Source organism: Cannabis sativa, chromosome 4 (genome assembly GCF_029168945.1).
Source record: "Cannabis sativa cultivar Pink pepper isolate KNU-18-1 chromosome 4, ASM2916894v1, whole genome shotgun sequence".
In the NCBI taxonomy this organism is placed as follows: domain Eukaryota; kingdom Viridiplantae; phylum Streptophyta; class Magnoliopsida; order Rosales; family Cannabaceae; genus Cannabis; species Cannabis sativa.
In genome coordinates, this window is record NC_083604.1 from 60,630,868 (window position 1) to 60,648,203 (window position 17,336).

Below are 17,336 nucleotides of genomic sequence, written 5' to 3' on the forward strand. Positions count from 1 at the left end.
ATACACCAATAAATCTTTGACACGTAGCAACACTTAATAGAGTGGTTAAATTGAGTATTGACGGACTTACAAAAACTTGAGCTTGGAGACTACTACAGCTATTTCTGAAAGTTGGAGACTAATATGTATCAAAGTAATATTTTTAAAGATTTTTGCGGCAATTTTTTTTTTTTGATAAAATTACATCAAATATTAGTATTTATTATCACTGCAAAAAAAAATATTAGTATTTATTAAGTGATTAGTAGTTATTAAGTGTAATATAAACCACAAATTACTCAGCGGTAATGTTGTTTGGTACGAGTAATTTGTATAACTAGAATTAATAGCATAAAATTGATAGAGTGAAACTTTTTTTAATTATGGTGCCACATGAAACATCTACAAATTCAAAAGGGAAAACAAAAAAAACTCTCTTAAATCTCTCCCCTCCACCGCCACTCTTACATATTACACACAAAAGAACGCTAAAGTAATTTGAAAAAACAAAATGGGTGTAAAAGCATGGACATGTGCTTCCACCTTCAACTACAATATCCTCTTCTTACCCGCCTTCCCAAATCCAGTCCCGCGAGCTTCTCTGAATTCCAGGCGCCGTGAACCTCAAAGACAGCCACCTCTATTGTTATGTTTGGGCAAGAGGAAGCTCGGCCTCTCATCTCTATCCTTAATTCTAAGTGGGGTTTCCCCAAACTTGTCAATGGCCATGTCTGCGCAACAAGAATTGGAGCTTGAGAGGTACATTGATTCAAAGGAGGGTTTCACTCTCCTCAGGCCTTCTTCTTGGATCAAGGTGTTCAAGTTTGCAACCCATCCACTTTACTCTCGACTGGGTTTTCTTTATTATTTTAGTTTTTTTGCTTTTAATTGAATAAGCTTCTTGGCTTGGTTGTGGATGGTTTAGGTTGATAAAGCAGGGGCAACTGCTCTGTTTGAAGAGGCTGATAAGGGGAGTACTAACAATGTTGGGGTAGTGGTGAGCCCAGTTCGTCTTAACTCTCTCACAGAGTTTGGTAGTCCTGAATTTGTGGTTAATAAACTTATACAAGCTGAAAGGCGCAAGGTAATTGAATTTGATATTTCAGATACTGCTCTTGCTGTTCATTGTCTCATAACTGTCGTAATTATACGCTCAAACGATAGTTTCGTGGGGAGATAGCTTACATTGTCAGGTTTCAGTACATAGAATATCTTCCCAATGCTTAAATTTTACCAAAATGATATGTAAACAGAGAAGAAATCCATGAAATAGACAGAGGATTTGCATGGGCTATTTTTTTTTATCAGTTTTTTGTGTGAGGTCCATGTTTGAGTTTCATAAGAAGTCTAGAGTTTTGCTTAATGTATCACACCATCTGCTAGACAAGCCCAGGAATAGATGTCTTTTTGGATAAGCTGATATATGATACATTTTTATTCAGTCAAATCCTATGCAAAACGGTGATGATATGATACATTTTTGTGTATTAACATTATGGAGAATCTTCAATCTATTAGCGGGAACCTTCGAGGCCACCTTATACAAAACATCGTACAAAGATATAGGCCTTAAATCCTCCATAGTAACTGGACTCCTCTTTTCTGGAATCAAAACAACAGATGTATCATTAAGTCCTCCTGGAAAAGGGCTGTGCTTGTTAACCAATCTAATAACATCTCCCCCAACGATATGCGATTCACACCAGTCTAATCACACAATATGTAGGCTGCAACAACTACATATTTGTGTTCTGCTGAAATAGATGGCTGGATACAAATTCATAATGTCCCTCCAATCTGTCTATGTCTTAAAACAAGTCTTTAAATTGCCACACACTACATCTGAAAGACCTCCCTGACATGCTCCGAACGATCCGTCGACAGAGTTTACGGCGCCCCACAGGTTCGCTTGCGAGGTTCAGCCAACAACTCGAGAGCAACAACAATCGAACACACAAAGGCAACAAAAAATTAATGAAGAACACAAAGCATAAAATGAAGAACACTTGAGGCAACCAAAGAAAAGCTCACTAAATTAAAAGTAGTGTCTTTACACAATGAAAACCAGCTAACATTTACAAAGGAAATGACCTTTGTTTATAGGCAGCCACAAATATCTAAAAAGCATAAAGATTAACCAAGCCTTTGGTTTTCCTCCAAGGCATTAATGCAGCCCACTTGGGCATATGGGGAGTGTCCCATCGATTTGGGTTTGCATCTTGCCCACTTAGAGTGACATCACCATGACCAAAACCGGCAGCTTGCTAACTTGCTCCATATTCATATTGTTTGTACCCTGACGCTTCCTCGATCGCTTGCAATCAGCGTGCTACAAGCAAGTGCAACATCCCGGGAAATAAATTCCAAGTAGCTCAAGCAGCTTGCCACTAGTTGCTTGTCTCGAAAATACTCAGGACGTACCTCCCCCACTCAAGCTTGCGACGTCCCCGTTGCTTCACCATCCTTAAACCGAAGGATGTGATCCTTGAATTGCCATAGTAGGGACTCTGGTTCCCAACTCGCCTCAGCATTAGGCAAGTTTTTCCACTTTACCAAGTATTCGGTGTACCAAGGGATTCTCTTCTTTCTGACTTCCCACGAAGACAGAATGCAATCGACTTCTTTGTCATAGGAAGTCACCACTGTAGTCGGGGCGCGCTTCGACACTCCAATGGAAGGGTCTTCGACACTCCACGAAGAAACAAAATGTTGTGTCTAGATCCAATGCTGAATCAGAATATAGAGCTATGACACAGTCTGTGTGTGAAGTAATATGAATTTATCAGTTTTTGACTGAATTCAGGTTTAAGACTTCTATTTCAGTAAAATTGTGGTGTGATAATCAAGTTGCTCTTCATATTGCTTAAAATCCCGTGTTCCACGAGCAAACTAAGCACATTGAGATTGATTGTCATTTTGTTCGTGAGAAAATTCAATAAGGTCTGATCTCCACAGGATATGTGAAGACCGGAGAACAACTAGGAGATATTTTTACAAAGGCTTTGAATGGGGTGCGAGTTGATTATCTTTGTAACAAGCTGGGCATGATTAGCATCTATGCTCTAGCTTTAGGGGAAGTGTTAGAATATTAGTTGTAAAGAACTTAGAGTAACTTGTATTTAATAGTTTCTTATTTGTATTTAGTAGTTTCTCATTTAGTCTCCTAGCTTTGTATATAAATATATACTATTTTATGAAATACAATACACAATTCGATTCACTATTCTTTACATCCTCCAAGGCATTAATGCAGCTCCTTTGGGCGTATGGGGAGTGTCCCATCAATTTGGGGTTTGCATCTTGCCCACTTGGAGTGACATCACCATGACCAAAACCAGCAGCTTGCTAACCTGCTCCATATTCATATTGCTTGTGCCCCGACGCTTCCTCGATCGCTCGCAATCAGCGTGCTACAAGCAAGTGCAACATCCCGGGAAATAAATTCCAAGCAGCTCAAGCAACTTGCTGTTGGGTTTTATGCCCTAAATAAAACTCATTTCAATATAATTAGATTTACTTATTAATATAGATCAGAAATAACATTTAATGTTGCATGGTTCACATGATTTATTTCATGATTATATGTACATAATGTATAAATTCATCTGAAACCCTTTTCACATACTTGATCCTGTTTATTGTGCCGTCAACACATTGGAAAGTAAACATGACTATGTGAATAAAGTTTCCTAGATTTATCAGACACAGGGTTTTACTGATATGATAATCTACAACAAGAGTTTACTTGCATTTGGAGAAGTGCTATGTTCTTTCCAGAGCATTGGTTAAAGTAAAGCTCAGGTTGGATGCATGGAGTATGCATCGGAAGGGACCGATATTGAACTTTGACTTAGATTTATTAAACTTACCGTAATATCTATTCAAGTCAATATCGCCTAGTTGATCCTAGATCAAATGATCTTAATCCTGTTATGATTAGGCTCAATCTTGAAAGGCTATTCGTGTTCTTTGATTTGTTAGTTAAGCCTACTTTTAGGTCAGGGTGATACGTACATTTTGGGAACACGGTAGTTCAATTGAGTGGGAGCGCTATCATAAACATGGAATCTATAGCTTCTATCTGGCGAATAGTAAGCAAAGGATGATCTCCTTCGAGCTTGACCAAACGAACATAAATGGTGGAGTACTCATTTCACATAAGCTGAAATATCATTTATACGGGGTCAAGTGTTTTAAGGAATAAATACATTGTAGGGTGTAACGGTAATTTAATCCCTTTACAGTGTAGATCATTCATATAGAGGGTCATTGATCACATTAGGATTATAACAATGGATAACTAATGATGTGTCTATATGGTGGAACATATAGAGCATTCTATATACTGGGAGTGCAATTCTAAGTTCTATGCGTGGATTCAACGAAGAATTAATAAGTTAGTGAATTTTAGTGCTAAATTCTCGATCTACTTATTGGAAGCTCGGTTATATAGACCCATGGTCCCCCCACTAGTTGAGATAATATTGCTTGTAAGACTCATGTAATTGGTTTTGATTAATCAATTATAATTCTCAAATTAGACTATGTCTATTTGTGAATTTTTCACTAAGTAAGGGCGAAATTGTAAAGAAAGAGTTTATAGGGGCATATTTGTTAATTATGATACTTTGTATGGTTCAATTAATAAATATGATAAATGACAATATTATTTAATAATTATTTATAGTTATTAAATAGTTAGAATTGACATTTAAATGGTTGAATTAGGAAATTGGTATTTTTGAGAAAATCAGATACAAAAGGTGTTAAAATTGCAAAATCAAAAAGCAAGGCCCAATCCACTAAGTGTAGGGCCAGCCACTTTTGTAGGAAATTTAAACTGATTTTTTCATTATTTTAATGCCATATAATTCAAATCTAACCCTAGTGGAATGCTATAAATAGATAGTGAAGGCTTCAGGAAATTTACACTTAAATTTTCTATTTTTCCTTCAGAGAAAAACCTGAGCCTTCTCTCTCCCTATCTTTAGCTGTCACTTCTTCTCTTCCCTCTTGAGAATTTCGAAATCCTTAGTGTATGAGTAGTGCCCACACACATCAAGTGATACCTCAATCATAGTGAGGAAGATCGTGAAGAAAGATCATCAGCAAAGGAGATTCAGCATCAAAGATTCAGAGAAAGAGATCCAGGTTCAGATATTGATAATGCTCTGTACGGACAGTTCTGCGATCGCAGGAAACTATCAGCACAGCCCCGATTTTGTCAAATCTTCAAAAAATCATAACTAATTCAAATAAAATCCAAATTGAGTTCTGTAAAAGGCTAACTTGCTTAATTTTTTCCATACTATCCAATAAAAATAATGCCAGAACCGAAATAACAATTATTTTTCACGAAAATTTCACAATCATCAATCAATCATCAAATAACACTCAATACAACATGATACCATCCAAAGAACATACAAACAATCGTTTTAAAGTCCAAATTACATGTAAGTAAATCAATTACCATGGCTCTCGCCTACCGGGACAACGTTGGATTCTTATTTTGATCGAATAAAAGGTTGCTAGAATGGTTTCTATTTTAGATGAGCTGACAACTCTATTCAATAAATGATGCTTTGACTCTCGCCTACCGGGACACTGTATCAGTTTATTGAAAACCTTGGAAATTATTTAGGATTGTATGTTTTAGTATTTTCACTAGTCATTCCTACTTGCTATATGTTTATAATTTCTGAATTGTGTATGAATTTACATTGAACCATGTTATTTTCTGTTATTAAGTTGTAGTTTAATTTCGAATCTTCATTGTTGGTCCAACATGTTTGTTTATCTAATGAGATAAATCCCTAATGGATTTTCACCATTAGACATACATAATAGTGTAAGATCTCGAAAGATAAGTATTGTATATGCGACATCTAGTTGTTCATCAATTGATGACACCTTAGACTAGTATTTTTACAATATGAAACAAGAAGATTACATAAATAAGATTACTTTGTCTTTCGCTAATCGAAGCATCGTTGGATTCTTATTTTAAACGAAATTATCCTAATTCCTCTTAGCTTATTCATTTCGAATTAGCTTTATAATATATCATTGGATGAATGGTCTATAAATCATTTCATGTCATTATATTTTCTCTTAAGAAATTAAATGACGCTTATGATTATAATCCCGAAATTCTATTCCCAATTGATATAAATCCTCAATCTTAGAAATCTCCTACTTGTATGGGTAAATCAGACTTAGAGTTATATTAGTAGTGCTGGTCCAAGAAAGAATTACTCATTATATTTGGTTGAATTTAAGTCTTTGACTTTAATTTTAGAATCCAAACAGAAATTTTCTTATATTTCTAATTCCAGAATACAATACAGTTACACTTTCTCAAGTGTTTAATATCCATCTTTTATTAATGGATTAAAACTGTATGGAATATGAGTTAGGTATTCTATGACCAGGATCCACTTGCAGTATTCTAAGAACTCTTTGATGTAACTATACCTAAGTCATCAAAACGACACAACCACATTTTTCTTAATCTATGGCATTTGTATCTTGTTCATAGTGGATTTGACAAGATCAATCTTTGCAAAGAGTTAATATGCCTATATCCACTGAAAGTAGTTCATCTCATTCGCAGATGGATGTACATTCAGGGGGGTGAGTTTTTCGTTGTATTCTTAAAACGATCACTCTAGATTATACCTTATGCAAAGAAATTTGAAATGTTTGAAAAATTTCATTAATTTCTAGCAATGGTTAAAACCATTAAGGTAAGTGGTTAAAGATCTTGCGAACTGATAGGGGTGGAGAAATAGTTAGTAGATATGCAGTTCAAAGATCATTAAATTGATTTTTGAATTATATCCAAACTTACCTCCCCAGAAATTTCGAGTTGCATATTGATGATTAGTTACTAGTCGTTGCCTAAATCCTTCTATGGTAATACAATTTCAGAATGATGTGATGGTTGTATACTTAATGTAAATCATTACTAGATTCATGGATGACCTAATCAAAATCTTAAGAAAAGCTAGAACTGTTAACCATGGTTTGTTAGCTATTCTAAGTGATTAGGGGTGGACCATCCCATTGTCAATAGATAAGAAAGTGTTTGTTCAAACAAATACTACTTTTCTAAGAAAATGACTTAAGTCTGAAAAACAAGTAGCAAATAAAGGAGATATTTAATTCTTGATTCCAAAAGTGTTCTATCATCTTATATAACATATGATGATCCCACTGCCTCTGTTGTCTTGTCACAACCAAAGAGGTTAATACCATTTAGTTTTCTTCGACATAATTCACGGTACCTTGTCGTAGTGGGAGAGTTTCTAGGAACTCACCTTCTTATGACTTGGGAGATACTAGTGATTAAAATCCATTGTGAGTTTAAACAAGTAATGGATTGTCAAGATAAGAAACTAAGAAGAAAGCCAATAGAACTATGGTTTAATCCATTCACATGGAGTAACCTAAAGTTTTCTATTACAAGGACATAAAAGGAAATTTTCGTTTATAAGTCCATTCAATGGACTTAACAAAACTTCCTGTTCCTAGTATTATAGGTTTGAGTTTATCTAAACCTATGGCTTGTGGTATACCTGGTAATTACTTACTCTAATGCAAGCAACTTACTTTAGTAAGATGCTGAAGCATTTTCTTTCTAATGACAATCTATAGAAGCTTCACAACTTCTTAGGCATAGATTTTATCTAAGGAAAAGTCTCAACTATTCCAGAAAAGATAAAGCCATGAAAGAATTTCTTATATCAACAGTGAGAGGTCTTAGATATGCTTTTGTATGCCTTAGACCAGACACATGCTGTTGAGTGGGAGTAATGAGTCGGTATCAGATTAATCCAGGAGAAGAACATTGGAAGACAATCAAGTAAATCCTAAGATTAAGAAGAGGAACTATATGTTAGTCTATAAGGGTGTGTTTAAAACTCTTAGACTACACCATATCAGATTTCGAAATTTGCCTTTGTGCTAGAAAATCTTTCTGATAAGATGGTGGTTACTCTGGGGGTGGAATAGTGATTTTGGAGAAGTGTAAAAACCTATCTGAAGTCTCTAGGTCTACCAGAGACGGACTGAATGTTAAAGCTGCAGGAAAGGTACTTATTCAGTCTAAGGAAAGTTCTATACATTTTTGGCATCATTCCAAATTGCCTTAAACTACTAGTGTTAATTTCCTGATTAACCAAAAGTAGTTGCCAAAGATATAGAATCCAGTATCCCAAGAGAGTAGACATATAGAGAGGAATTTCACATTATCAATGATTTTGTGATTAAAGGAAGAGTAATGGTGGAGAAAAGGTTGTGGTTAATTCAACCTTTCAGATCCTATTACGAGGAGTTTACTACTACTACACTTGATTTGTATATCAAGGTGTTGAGATTATTTGAAACGCACTTTTTGTTTTATATTAGTGCAAGTGGGAGTTTGTTGGGTTTTATGCCCTAAATAAAACTCATTTCAATATAATTAGATTTACTTATTAATATAGATCAGAAATAACATTTAATGTTGCATGGTTCACATGATTTATTTCATGATTATATGTACATAATGTATAAATTCATCTGAAACCCTTTTCACATACTTGATCCCGTTTATTGTGCCGTCAACACATTGGAAAGTAAACATGACTATGTGAATAAAGTTTCCTAGATTTATCAGACACAGGGTTTTACTGATATGATAATCTACAACAAGAGTTTACTTGCATTTGGAGAAGTGCTATGTTCTTTCCAGAGCATTGGTTAAAGTAAAGCTCAGGTTGGATGCATGGAGTATGCATCGGAAGGGACCGATATTGAACTTTGACTTAGATTTATTAAACTTACCGTAATATCTATTCAAGTCAATATCGCCTAGTTGATCCTAGATCAAATGATCTTAATCCTGTTATGATTAGGCTCAATCTTGAAAGGCTATTCGTGTTCTTTGATTTGTTAGTTAAGCCTACTTTTAGGTCAGGGTGATACGTACATTTTGGGAACACGGTAGTTCAATTGAGTGGGAGCGCTATCATAAACATGGAATCTATAGCTTCTATCTGGCGAATAGTAAGCAAAGGATGATCTCCTTCGAGCTTGACCAAACGAACATAAATGGTGGAGTACTCATTTCACATAAGCTGAAATATCATTTATACGGGGTCAAGTGTTTTAAGGAATAAATACATTGTAGGGTGTAACGGTAATTTAATCCCTTTACAGTGTAGATCATTCATATAGAGGGTCATTGATCACATTAGGATTATAACAATGGATAACTAATGATGTGTCTATATGGTGGAACATATAGAGCATTCTATATACTGGGAGTGCAATTCTAAGTTCTATGCGTGGATTCAACGAAGAATTAATAAGTTAGTGAATTTTAGTGCTAAATTCTTGATCTACTTATTGGAAGCTCGGTTATATAGACCCATGGTCCCCCCACTAGTTGAGATAATATTGCTTGTAAGACTCATGTAATTGGTTTTGATTAATCAATTATAATTCTCAAATTAGACTATGTCTATTTGTGAATTTTTCACTAAGTAAGGGCGAAATTGTAAAGAAAGAGTTTATAGGGGCATATTTGTTAATTATGATACTTTGTATGGTTCAATTAATAAATATGATAAATGACAATATTATTTAATAATTATTTATAGTTATTAAATAGTTAGAATTGGCATTTAAATGGTTGAATTAGGAAATTGGTATTTTTGAGAAAATCAGATACAAAAGGTGTTAAAATTGCAAAATCAAAAAGCAAGGCCCAATCCACTAAGTGTAGGGCCAGCCACTTTTGTAGGAAATTTAAACTGATTTTTTCATTATTTTAATGCCATATAATTCAAATCTAACCCTAGTGGAATGCTATAAATAGATAGTGAAGGCTTCAGGAAAATTACACACTAAAATTTTCTATTTTTCCTTCAGAGAAAAACCTGAGCCTTCTCTCTCCCTATCTTTAGCTGTCACTTCTTCTCTTCCCTCTTGAGAATTTCGAAATCCTTAGTGTATGAGTAGTGCCCACACACATCAAGTGATACCTCAATCATAGTGAGGAAGATCGTGAAGAAAGATCATCAGCAAAGGAGATTCAGCATCAAAGATTCAGAGAAAGAGATCCAGGTTCAGATATTGATAATGCTCTGCTACAGAAAGGAATCAAGGGCTAGATATCTGAACGGAAGGAGTCATTATATTCCGCTGCACCCAATGTAAGGTTTCTTAAACTTTATATGTGTTTATTTCATCGTTTTAGAAAGTTCATATTTAGGATGTTAATAAACATACTTGTGAGTAGATCTAAGATCCTGGTAAAATAATTTCCAACACTTGCCACCAGCTGCTTGTCTCGAAAATACTCGGGACATAGCATCCCTCTGAATCAACAAACTCCCATCATTATTTCTTAATTTTTGAATCTAATCATTCTGCCTTCTACAACTAGCCGAACGATGAAAATATTTGCTATTCTGATTTCCTTCTTTAAGCCACAGCTGTTGTTGTGATATCAGTCCCCGAAATGTCTCTCTTTGGTTCAGTAACAGCTTCTTATTCTTTGGCAAGCCTCTTCATCACTTCTACCTCTCAAATGTTTAATAACTTGTTTACAAAGATTTATTGTCTGTTTGAAATTGCCTGTGATTTATTTCCCCCAAATTTCCAAAGGATTGCTAAGGTAAGTCAGCTGCTCTGCACATCAAAATCTTTACAAACATCCAACTGTCTCAATTTGAAAGCACATTGGGTCCTTTAGCCAAGCATTTTCGAATCTAAATATCTTAGCACATAGCATATGGCACAGGCACAGTAAAAATCAGGTCCGACAATAAAGGATAATATTTTGTGTTTGGATTTAATTATGGAGTGGAGTTTATTCAGTAATTATGTTCTCAATGTTTCTCTCTTGGGGATATCTTATCCCTATTAGGTGTCGCTTTTGGGATCTTCATTACCATTTTTTGTTTCTCATTTGAAAAAAAATAAAGTAGATATATACTGGATAAAGTGCAGTGTCAGTTTGATTTAAGATTGATGGGCATGGCATGTATGTACTGCCCAACTGATGCTTTTGCAACTGGTACTTATAAGACTGTAGATAGTTGCTAACATTTTTAATCTTATTGGGTAGTAAATGTAAATAAGTTTGGTAGAGTGATACTGACGTTAGCTTTCCCTAGTTTCTTTCTTATGTATTCTCTCTCTCTCTCTCTCTCTAAAAAGTTTGGTACCCGTTTTCAATATATTTTCTGTTATCTAGGAAAGTACCAAAGAGGCTGAGGTGATTGCAGTTGCACAAAGATTAGGCAAGGGAGGTTTGCAAGTGTATGAGTTTGAGTACAAGGTTGATAGCACCAGGGGAGGAATGAAGAGGGTCTTTTCTGCGGCATTTGTTGCTTCAAAGAAGCTGTATCTTCTCAATATTTCTCACTCTGATAAACCTGAGAACCCGCTGGACACCCACACAAGAACAGTACTGGAGCAAGTTCTTCATTCATTTGATTCAGCTCCCCTTGTATAATGTGTAAGATGGTCATGCCTTGGTGCTCTGCAGCTTATGTAAATTCGAATTTTACCACTTGTACCAAACATTTGCTGGCCAAGGTAAAGGCAGTCTGAAACCACAATGAAAGCTTGCTTTGTTGTACATTTCTAGTCATTTCATAGCATAACTTTGAGCATCCTAGTTATTGTGCATGTATGCCTAATCCCTTAATGCATATGTGCACATACGTGATCGGGCATAATCTTACAAGCTAGAGACTTCCTTTGTTTCTTTCCTAACTCTTTGTTTTTAGGATAATTGATCACATCATTGAATAGCATAAAAACACATCATTAATACTAACTCTCTGTTTCCTCTGTTTCTTTTCTAACTCTCTGTTTTTTAGGATAATTGATCACATCACTGAATAGCATAAAAACACATACTTAATATTCATGTGCATAATATGCGTGCACAAATAGACAAGCATGTATCCACATGTATGATAGATAGGGGGTTAGGTGGGGTCCTAGTTTCAAAAAAGAAAAAAAATGTAGTCAGTGTACTTGGCCTCTGAAGCAAATTTTTAACTCATTGATTATTCAGTATTGTGTGGTTTGAAATATGGGATCTTGGAAATTCTGTTGGATCTCACATCATAGTTTGAATCGAAACTTAGGCTGCTAACAACTAGTTTCAGTTTTCCTTTTTATTTTGTTCTTTGTGTACGGGTCGCATTGCTCCAGAACAAAAAAAAATTATTATAGATTCTAACTGGATTATTCAAAGGTAAATCTATGGAAAGAAGACGGGATTTTTTATGGACCTCCATTTGTATACTGGTCATGATTCATTGTGTATTTTCTCTTTGGCAATGATTATTCTGCTTATTATGAGTATGACTAGTGAGTTAAAAAACTTATATGTGATTGTAGTTTTAGTGAAATTGAAGTTAAAGAAACAATTCTGTAATTTTATTATTGGTCTTCCGATGATGTAATTAACTATTAAGATGTAAGTTGAAGCACTGGTGAGTACAATGCACAGCTTTTGTTTGCCTATTTTGCTTCATGTTATCAGATGTTTGAACTGGGAAATTTTCAAACACAAATGAATTACAAGCTGCCACGTAGCACAAAGCCCAAGCTGAATATAAAGAGAAGGATATGCAAGAATAAGAGTTGCAAGGCGTTGTCGGTGAGGTTACCACTTACCATAGCATTTTTCTCGGTGAAATAAGTCCATAGAATGAAAGACACACACTTTAATTTTTTCTTTTTTTTTGGTTGAAAAGTAGGAAAAACATTTCTACGTGCAAAGATATGATAATTCCCGGATTGCCTACTATGCTTGGTAACGAGTCAAAGTGAATTAGCGAGGATGCATTCAAAATTTAGGGGTGTATTAGGTCGGTTTAGTCGGGTTATAGTATAATTTAACTAAGCTAATATAAATATCGGGTTGCAAATATTCAAGTGTAATTCGCTCAATTAAAAATTAGAAAAAATTTAACCCGTGCAATGATTTTATCGGTTTCTAATTCAAAAAATTAGATTTTAAAAAAAAAAAAAAATACATTATTTATATTTCAAGTTAAAAAAATTTAGTCTAAAATAATTTTAAAAATTTTAATATAAGATAAATATAATTAAGTAAATATAAAATAATTGAATAAAATAATAATATTGTATATATTTTAAACTTTAATATTCAAATACAATAAAAATTATTAATTATAAAGTCTAGATTTTAAGGTAAACACTAAAATGTCAAAACTTTAAATACAAAATAGTTTGACTAATAAATATAATTTATGTAATATATTATATACACTTTTATTAAAAAATATATATTAATCGGTTTAATTCGAGTTAATTAGACGGTTTAGAATAATTTGTAAAGCATTTAATATATTCATTGAGCGGTTTGAATTTTCATTATATTATTTCGGGCTGTATTTTTTATTGATTTATTTGGTTTAATTTGGACAGTTTATTCGAGTTGAGCGGTTTGTAAATTTTATTCAACACCCATAAATTTCAAATTAGGGTGAGCAAACTACAAATGCATTCCCGTTTACTCTTATTTACTTTCCCGTGTATCAACGAGGCTTTGTAAATAAGTGTCTCCAATAAATCATCCCATCCTTTGGAAAAATGGTGTAGCAACTTGTAATATTTACTCTTGTTGTTACGTATTGCACGCTTTTTGCTTTGCTGGTGTACGTAGTGCTTGTGTTTCAAGTGATTTTTCAATAGATTGATGCACACTCTTATTCCGTGCCCAGAGTTGAAGAACAAAAGTGGAGTGAAATTAGCTCAAAGACAGTGACAGTTGGTTTTATATGACATTATGTTAAAAGAGTAATTCAGGACCTTAGAGCATCTCAATTGAAATTCAAATAAGTAAAGTAAAGCTAAAATATAACTCATTTGATAATAAATATGCTCTAATGGTGTGTCAAAAAGTGACGCGAATTTAGCACATAGTAAAATTTTAGCTTTCCATGTACTTTTTGCTAAGTGAACCATATTTTAACTTTCCATAACTTATTTACATTTCCAATCTCCATTGGAGATAGTCTAAGAGCGCAAGAACAAACTAGTATAAATTCACACCAAATTTGGTTCTGAAATATAAAGTACAGCATTAAATACTAGTATTAATATATATATATATAAAAAAAAAAAGCCAGGAAAAAAAATTGCCACTCGTTCATCAAACCTAAATATTACACCACACTCTCGCACAAAATACTATGTCATCTAACTTAAGAGTACCTAATTTAGCTCATTGACTCCAGCGGTAAACCTTACAGACTATCTTCAATATCTGCCTAAAATACCATTTAATTTGAAAAACAGAGAGTTACAAAATGAGATTTTGACCTTCAACAGTGTTATGGCAACTTTAGTAGGGAGGGTAGGAAACAGGATTACTTGTGTCAAAGCGACGTAACCTAGAACGGTTAATGCTATCCAAATCAGCCCCAAAAATTCGACGACTATGGTCAAAATTGTTTCCATTATTTAAACCTGGAGAAGGAGGCATTGATACAGAAAGAAAGGTATTATTTAGCATCTTTCAAATAAAATTTAAGTCGCAATTTGTCTACGGATAGAATTTTGACTCAATAATTGTTTCATATATAAAAATATTACATAGGTCAATCACCTTGAGAGAAATTTACAGGGTAAGAAGATGATCTGTTTGATATTCGTTCCATATCATTCATCGGTATAGGCTGTAATCTCAGTTTATGAGGAACATTTGATGCATGAGTAGTTCCAGGGTTTGTATTAAGTGACGGTTTGTCTTGACCAGAGATCTGTTCATAGAAAAGAAATGTAGTTAACAACAAAAATCTTCAGCTAACATAAAGTCTCAAAAAATTGTACCTTATTCTAAGCAAGAAGAAGGTAATCACTAACTCACTCTTCACACAGAAGCAATTCTAAGCCTACCAAAAACAGCCCTAAGAAATCAACATAAAGTAAACACTAACCCTAAACATAACCTAATAATTATGTTCATATGAAATCCAAAATTATATAAATATTTCATCATACATTACACAGAGCATGACCATGGGGAGTACAATAAAAAGGAACATACTGCAAACTTGAGAGTGCGGTTGTAGAGAGTGACCAGACCAGTGAAAAGCCTCACAGCATAATCCGCAATTTCCTCGGTTTCATATTCAGCAAAGGCAAAACCTTTAGGCTTATCAGTTTCTTTGTCACGAGGAATGTACAAATCAAGTACTCGCCCTGCTTGAATCAGAATATCATACAACACTCTCTCACTAACCCGCTCATCCAAATTGCCTATTAGCCATACATCAGCACATAACAAAGTTAGAGCACAAATTAAAGAAAACAAAATCACAGTCACTATTAAAAATATTATACTTGAGAAACTAGCAATTAAACTTTATTATGCTTTTTCAGCCTTTCTCAGCGTTCGGTTTCTATATAAATGCAATGAAAATAGAGTAGAGTACACGTATTTCTGTTGCCTTTTCAATTGAATTCATACTAATTACTATTTTTTCTTCTTCTATTTCAGCAGAAAGACAGTAAATTTTAAAGAAAAACTAGAAACTGTTTCCTTACCTAAGAAAATTTAAAAAAAAAAAAAAAAGCGAAAAGTAAAAAATTTGAAATAAAAGTTCAATCTTAGACCTAATTTAACAGCAATTGTTCTTCTTCCCCCAAACTTTGAAATAAAAGTTCAATCTTAGAGCTAATTTAACCCCAATTGTTATTCTTCCCCCAAACTTTGAAATAAAATTTCAATCTTAGAACTAATTTAACACCAATTGTTCGTCTTCCCCCAAACTATCACTTCTTAAAAAAAACCTTCCCTGCGGCTGACAAATTAATGAAAATTCTATAATTACATTTAGTGGAAAACGAAGAGAGTAAGGAATATGAGTAAATAAAGGTAAAGGGAATAGTGACCTATGTAAATGGTGGACTTCGAGCTTCCTCCCGACATTGTTTCAGTCAATCAAAACCCAAGCTCCAACCCAACACTCCGTTTTCTTCTTCTTCTTCCTTTTCTTACCTGAAAAAAATCTATATCTATGTAATCTATATATTTATATATACTAGCTGATTGTGACGTGCCAAGCCACGTAGTTTTAGTTTTATTTAATATTTTAATTTTTTATTTGAATTAATAATTAAAATACTATAATTATTTGAACGATTTCTTTTATAAAATTAAAATATGTGTCAGTATATTTAGTAAGTAAAATATAGTTGTGTTATAATAATGTATGTTATTAATAGTAAAATGTACATTAATCTTCTAACTGAAAAAAGTTCTATTATCTCATTTCATATCTAATAATAGCTACACAACTATATATTTATAGACTTTCACATTCTTTGCAAATTACTAATAAGCACCAATAATATTTTCATATTTTAATATTTTTTAACCTTCTCCTCTTGGTGGTAAAATTAAAAATAAAACTAAAAATAAGCACAAACATATAAGGTAAATACTAATTACAGCCCATTTTATCTTTTTTTTTTATTATTTTTTTTTTATTATTAATATTCTACCAAGATAGGTTTGTTAGAGACATATGTGGCTAAGATGATTTTTTTTAATTTAAAAAGAGATTATTAATATTTAAAAGATTGTTTATTTAAAAGATTGTTTAATTTTTTGGGTTTAATTATTGGGTTTATTTTTTAACGGGAGATCAAACCTAATCGTTAAATTTAACAGAATATTCTTTTATTTTTAAGTATATTCTGTTAAACCAAGAAATGCATATATATAATAGAAAAATATCAGGCAGCGGCAGTCTAAAAATGCTTTTAAAATTATTTTTCTTTTTACTTTTTAATTATCTTTTTTCTTTTTAAATTTTTTATTAATTTCATATACATTAATTAATATAAAATATATTTTTTCTTAAATCATTTATTTTTTTTTAAATAAATGATAACTCAACCAAAAATTTAGTTAATTTGATTTTTTTTGGCCACGTTTTGGCTTTTTTTTTTAAATTAAAATTTTAAAAAATAATATACATTTAATATATTAAAAAATCCATATCCTAATAAATAATAATTATCTATATATATACATTAAATCATTTTTTCTAATATATATATATACTAGCAAAAAACTACGTGTGAGGTACGTATATTAAATTTTATGCTAGTTTTTTTCTATGTTATTTGAAAGTGATACAATTAAAAGTTAAAGAAAAAATATTATTAGTTATTAGGTGAGATTATTATTATGTGTATAGGAAGAAATCACAAATTAATTAATCTTATAATCTTAAGATTAATCAAATAGGGTTCTAGATATATGAACAATAAATAATCACGTAAAAATAAAAAATAATTATTTGAAT

General features: G+C 32.9%; 2 protein-coding genes across 2 annotated transcripts; one reads left to right on the forward strand and one right to left on the reverse strand.

The window, feature by feature from the left end:
• The first annotated feature begins 367 nt into the window (after positions 1 to 367).
• On the forward strand, positions 368 to 11,724 carry LOC115715207 (psbP domain-containing protein 2, chloroplastic). The gene is made up of 3 exons (XM_030644051.2): positions 368 to 793; positions 905 to 1,063; positions 11,228 to 11,724. The coding sequence occupies exons 1-3, from the start codon at positions 491 to 493 to the stop codon at positions 11,486 to 11,488; spliced, it is 723 nt and encodes a 240-aa protein (XP_030499911.1). The 5' UTR covers positions 368 to 490; the 3' UTR covers positions 11,489 to 11,724.
• Positions 11,725 to 13,964: 2,240 nt separating this feature from the next.
• Positions 13,965 to 16,067, reverse strand: LOC115715247 (protein HSH49). The gene is made up of 4 exons (XM_030644087.2): positions 15,916 to 16,067; positions 15,068 to 15,279; positions 14,627 to 14,780; positions 13,965 to 14,487 (listed from the first exon to the last, which is right to left on the reverse strand). The coding sequence occupies exons 1-4, from the start codon at positions 15,950 to 15,952 to the stop codon at positions 14,363 to 14,365; spliced, it is 528 nt and encodes a 175-aa protein (XP_030499947.1). The 5' UTR covers positions 15,953 to 16,067; the 3' UTR covers positions 13,965 to 14,362.
• Between the last annotated feature and the right edge of the window lie 1,269 nt (positions 16,068 to 17,336).

Excerpts from the sequence above, each read along its gene's own strand:
- LOC115715207 (XM_030644051.2), top strand. The coding sequence starts at position 491 with ATGGGTGTAAAAGCATGGACATGTGCTTCCACCTTCAACTACAATATC. Across the intron at positions 794-904 it reads GGCCTTCTTCTTGGATCAAG|GTTGATAAAGCAGGGGCAAC; the intron begins GTGTTCAAGTTT and ends TGGATGGTTTAG. Across the intron at positions 1,064-11,227 it reads TACAAGCTGAAAGGCGCAAG|GAAAGTACCAAAGAGGCTGA; the intron begins GTAATTGAATTT and ends TCTGTTATCTAG.
- LOC115715247 (XM_030644087.2), bottom strand. The coding sequence starts at position 15,952 with ATGTCGGGAGGAAGCTCGAAGTCCACCATTTACATAG. Across the intron at positions 15,280-15,915 it reads GAAGTCCACCATTTACATAG|GCAATTTGGATGAGCGGGTT; the intron begins GTCACTATTCCC and ends TATGGCTAATAG. Across the intron at positions 14,781-15,067 it reads ACCGCACTCTCAAGTTTGCA|ATCTCTGGTCAAGACAAACC; the intron begins GTATGTTCCTTT and ends TTCTATGAACAG.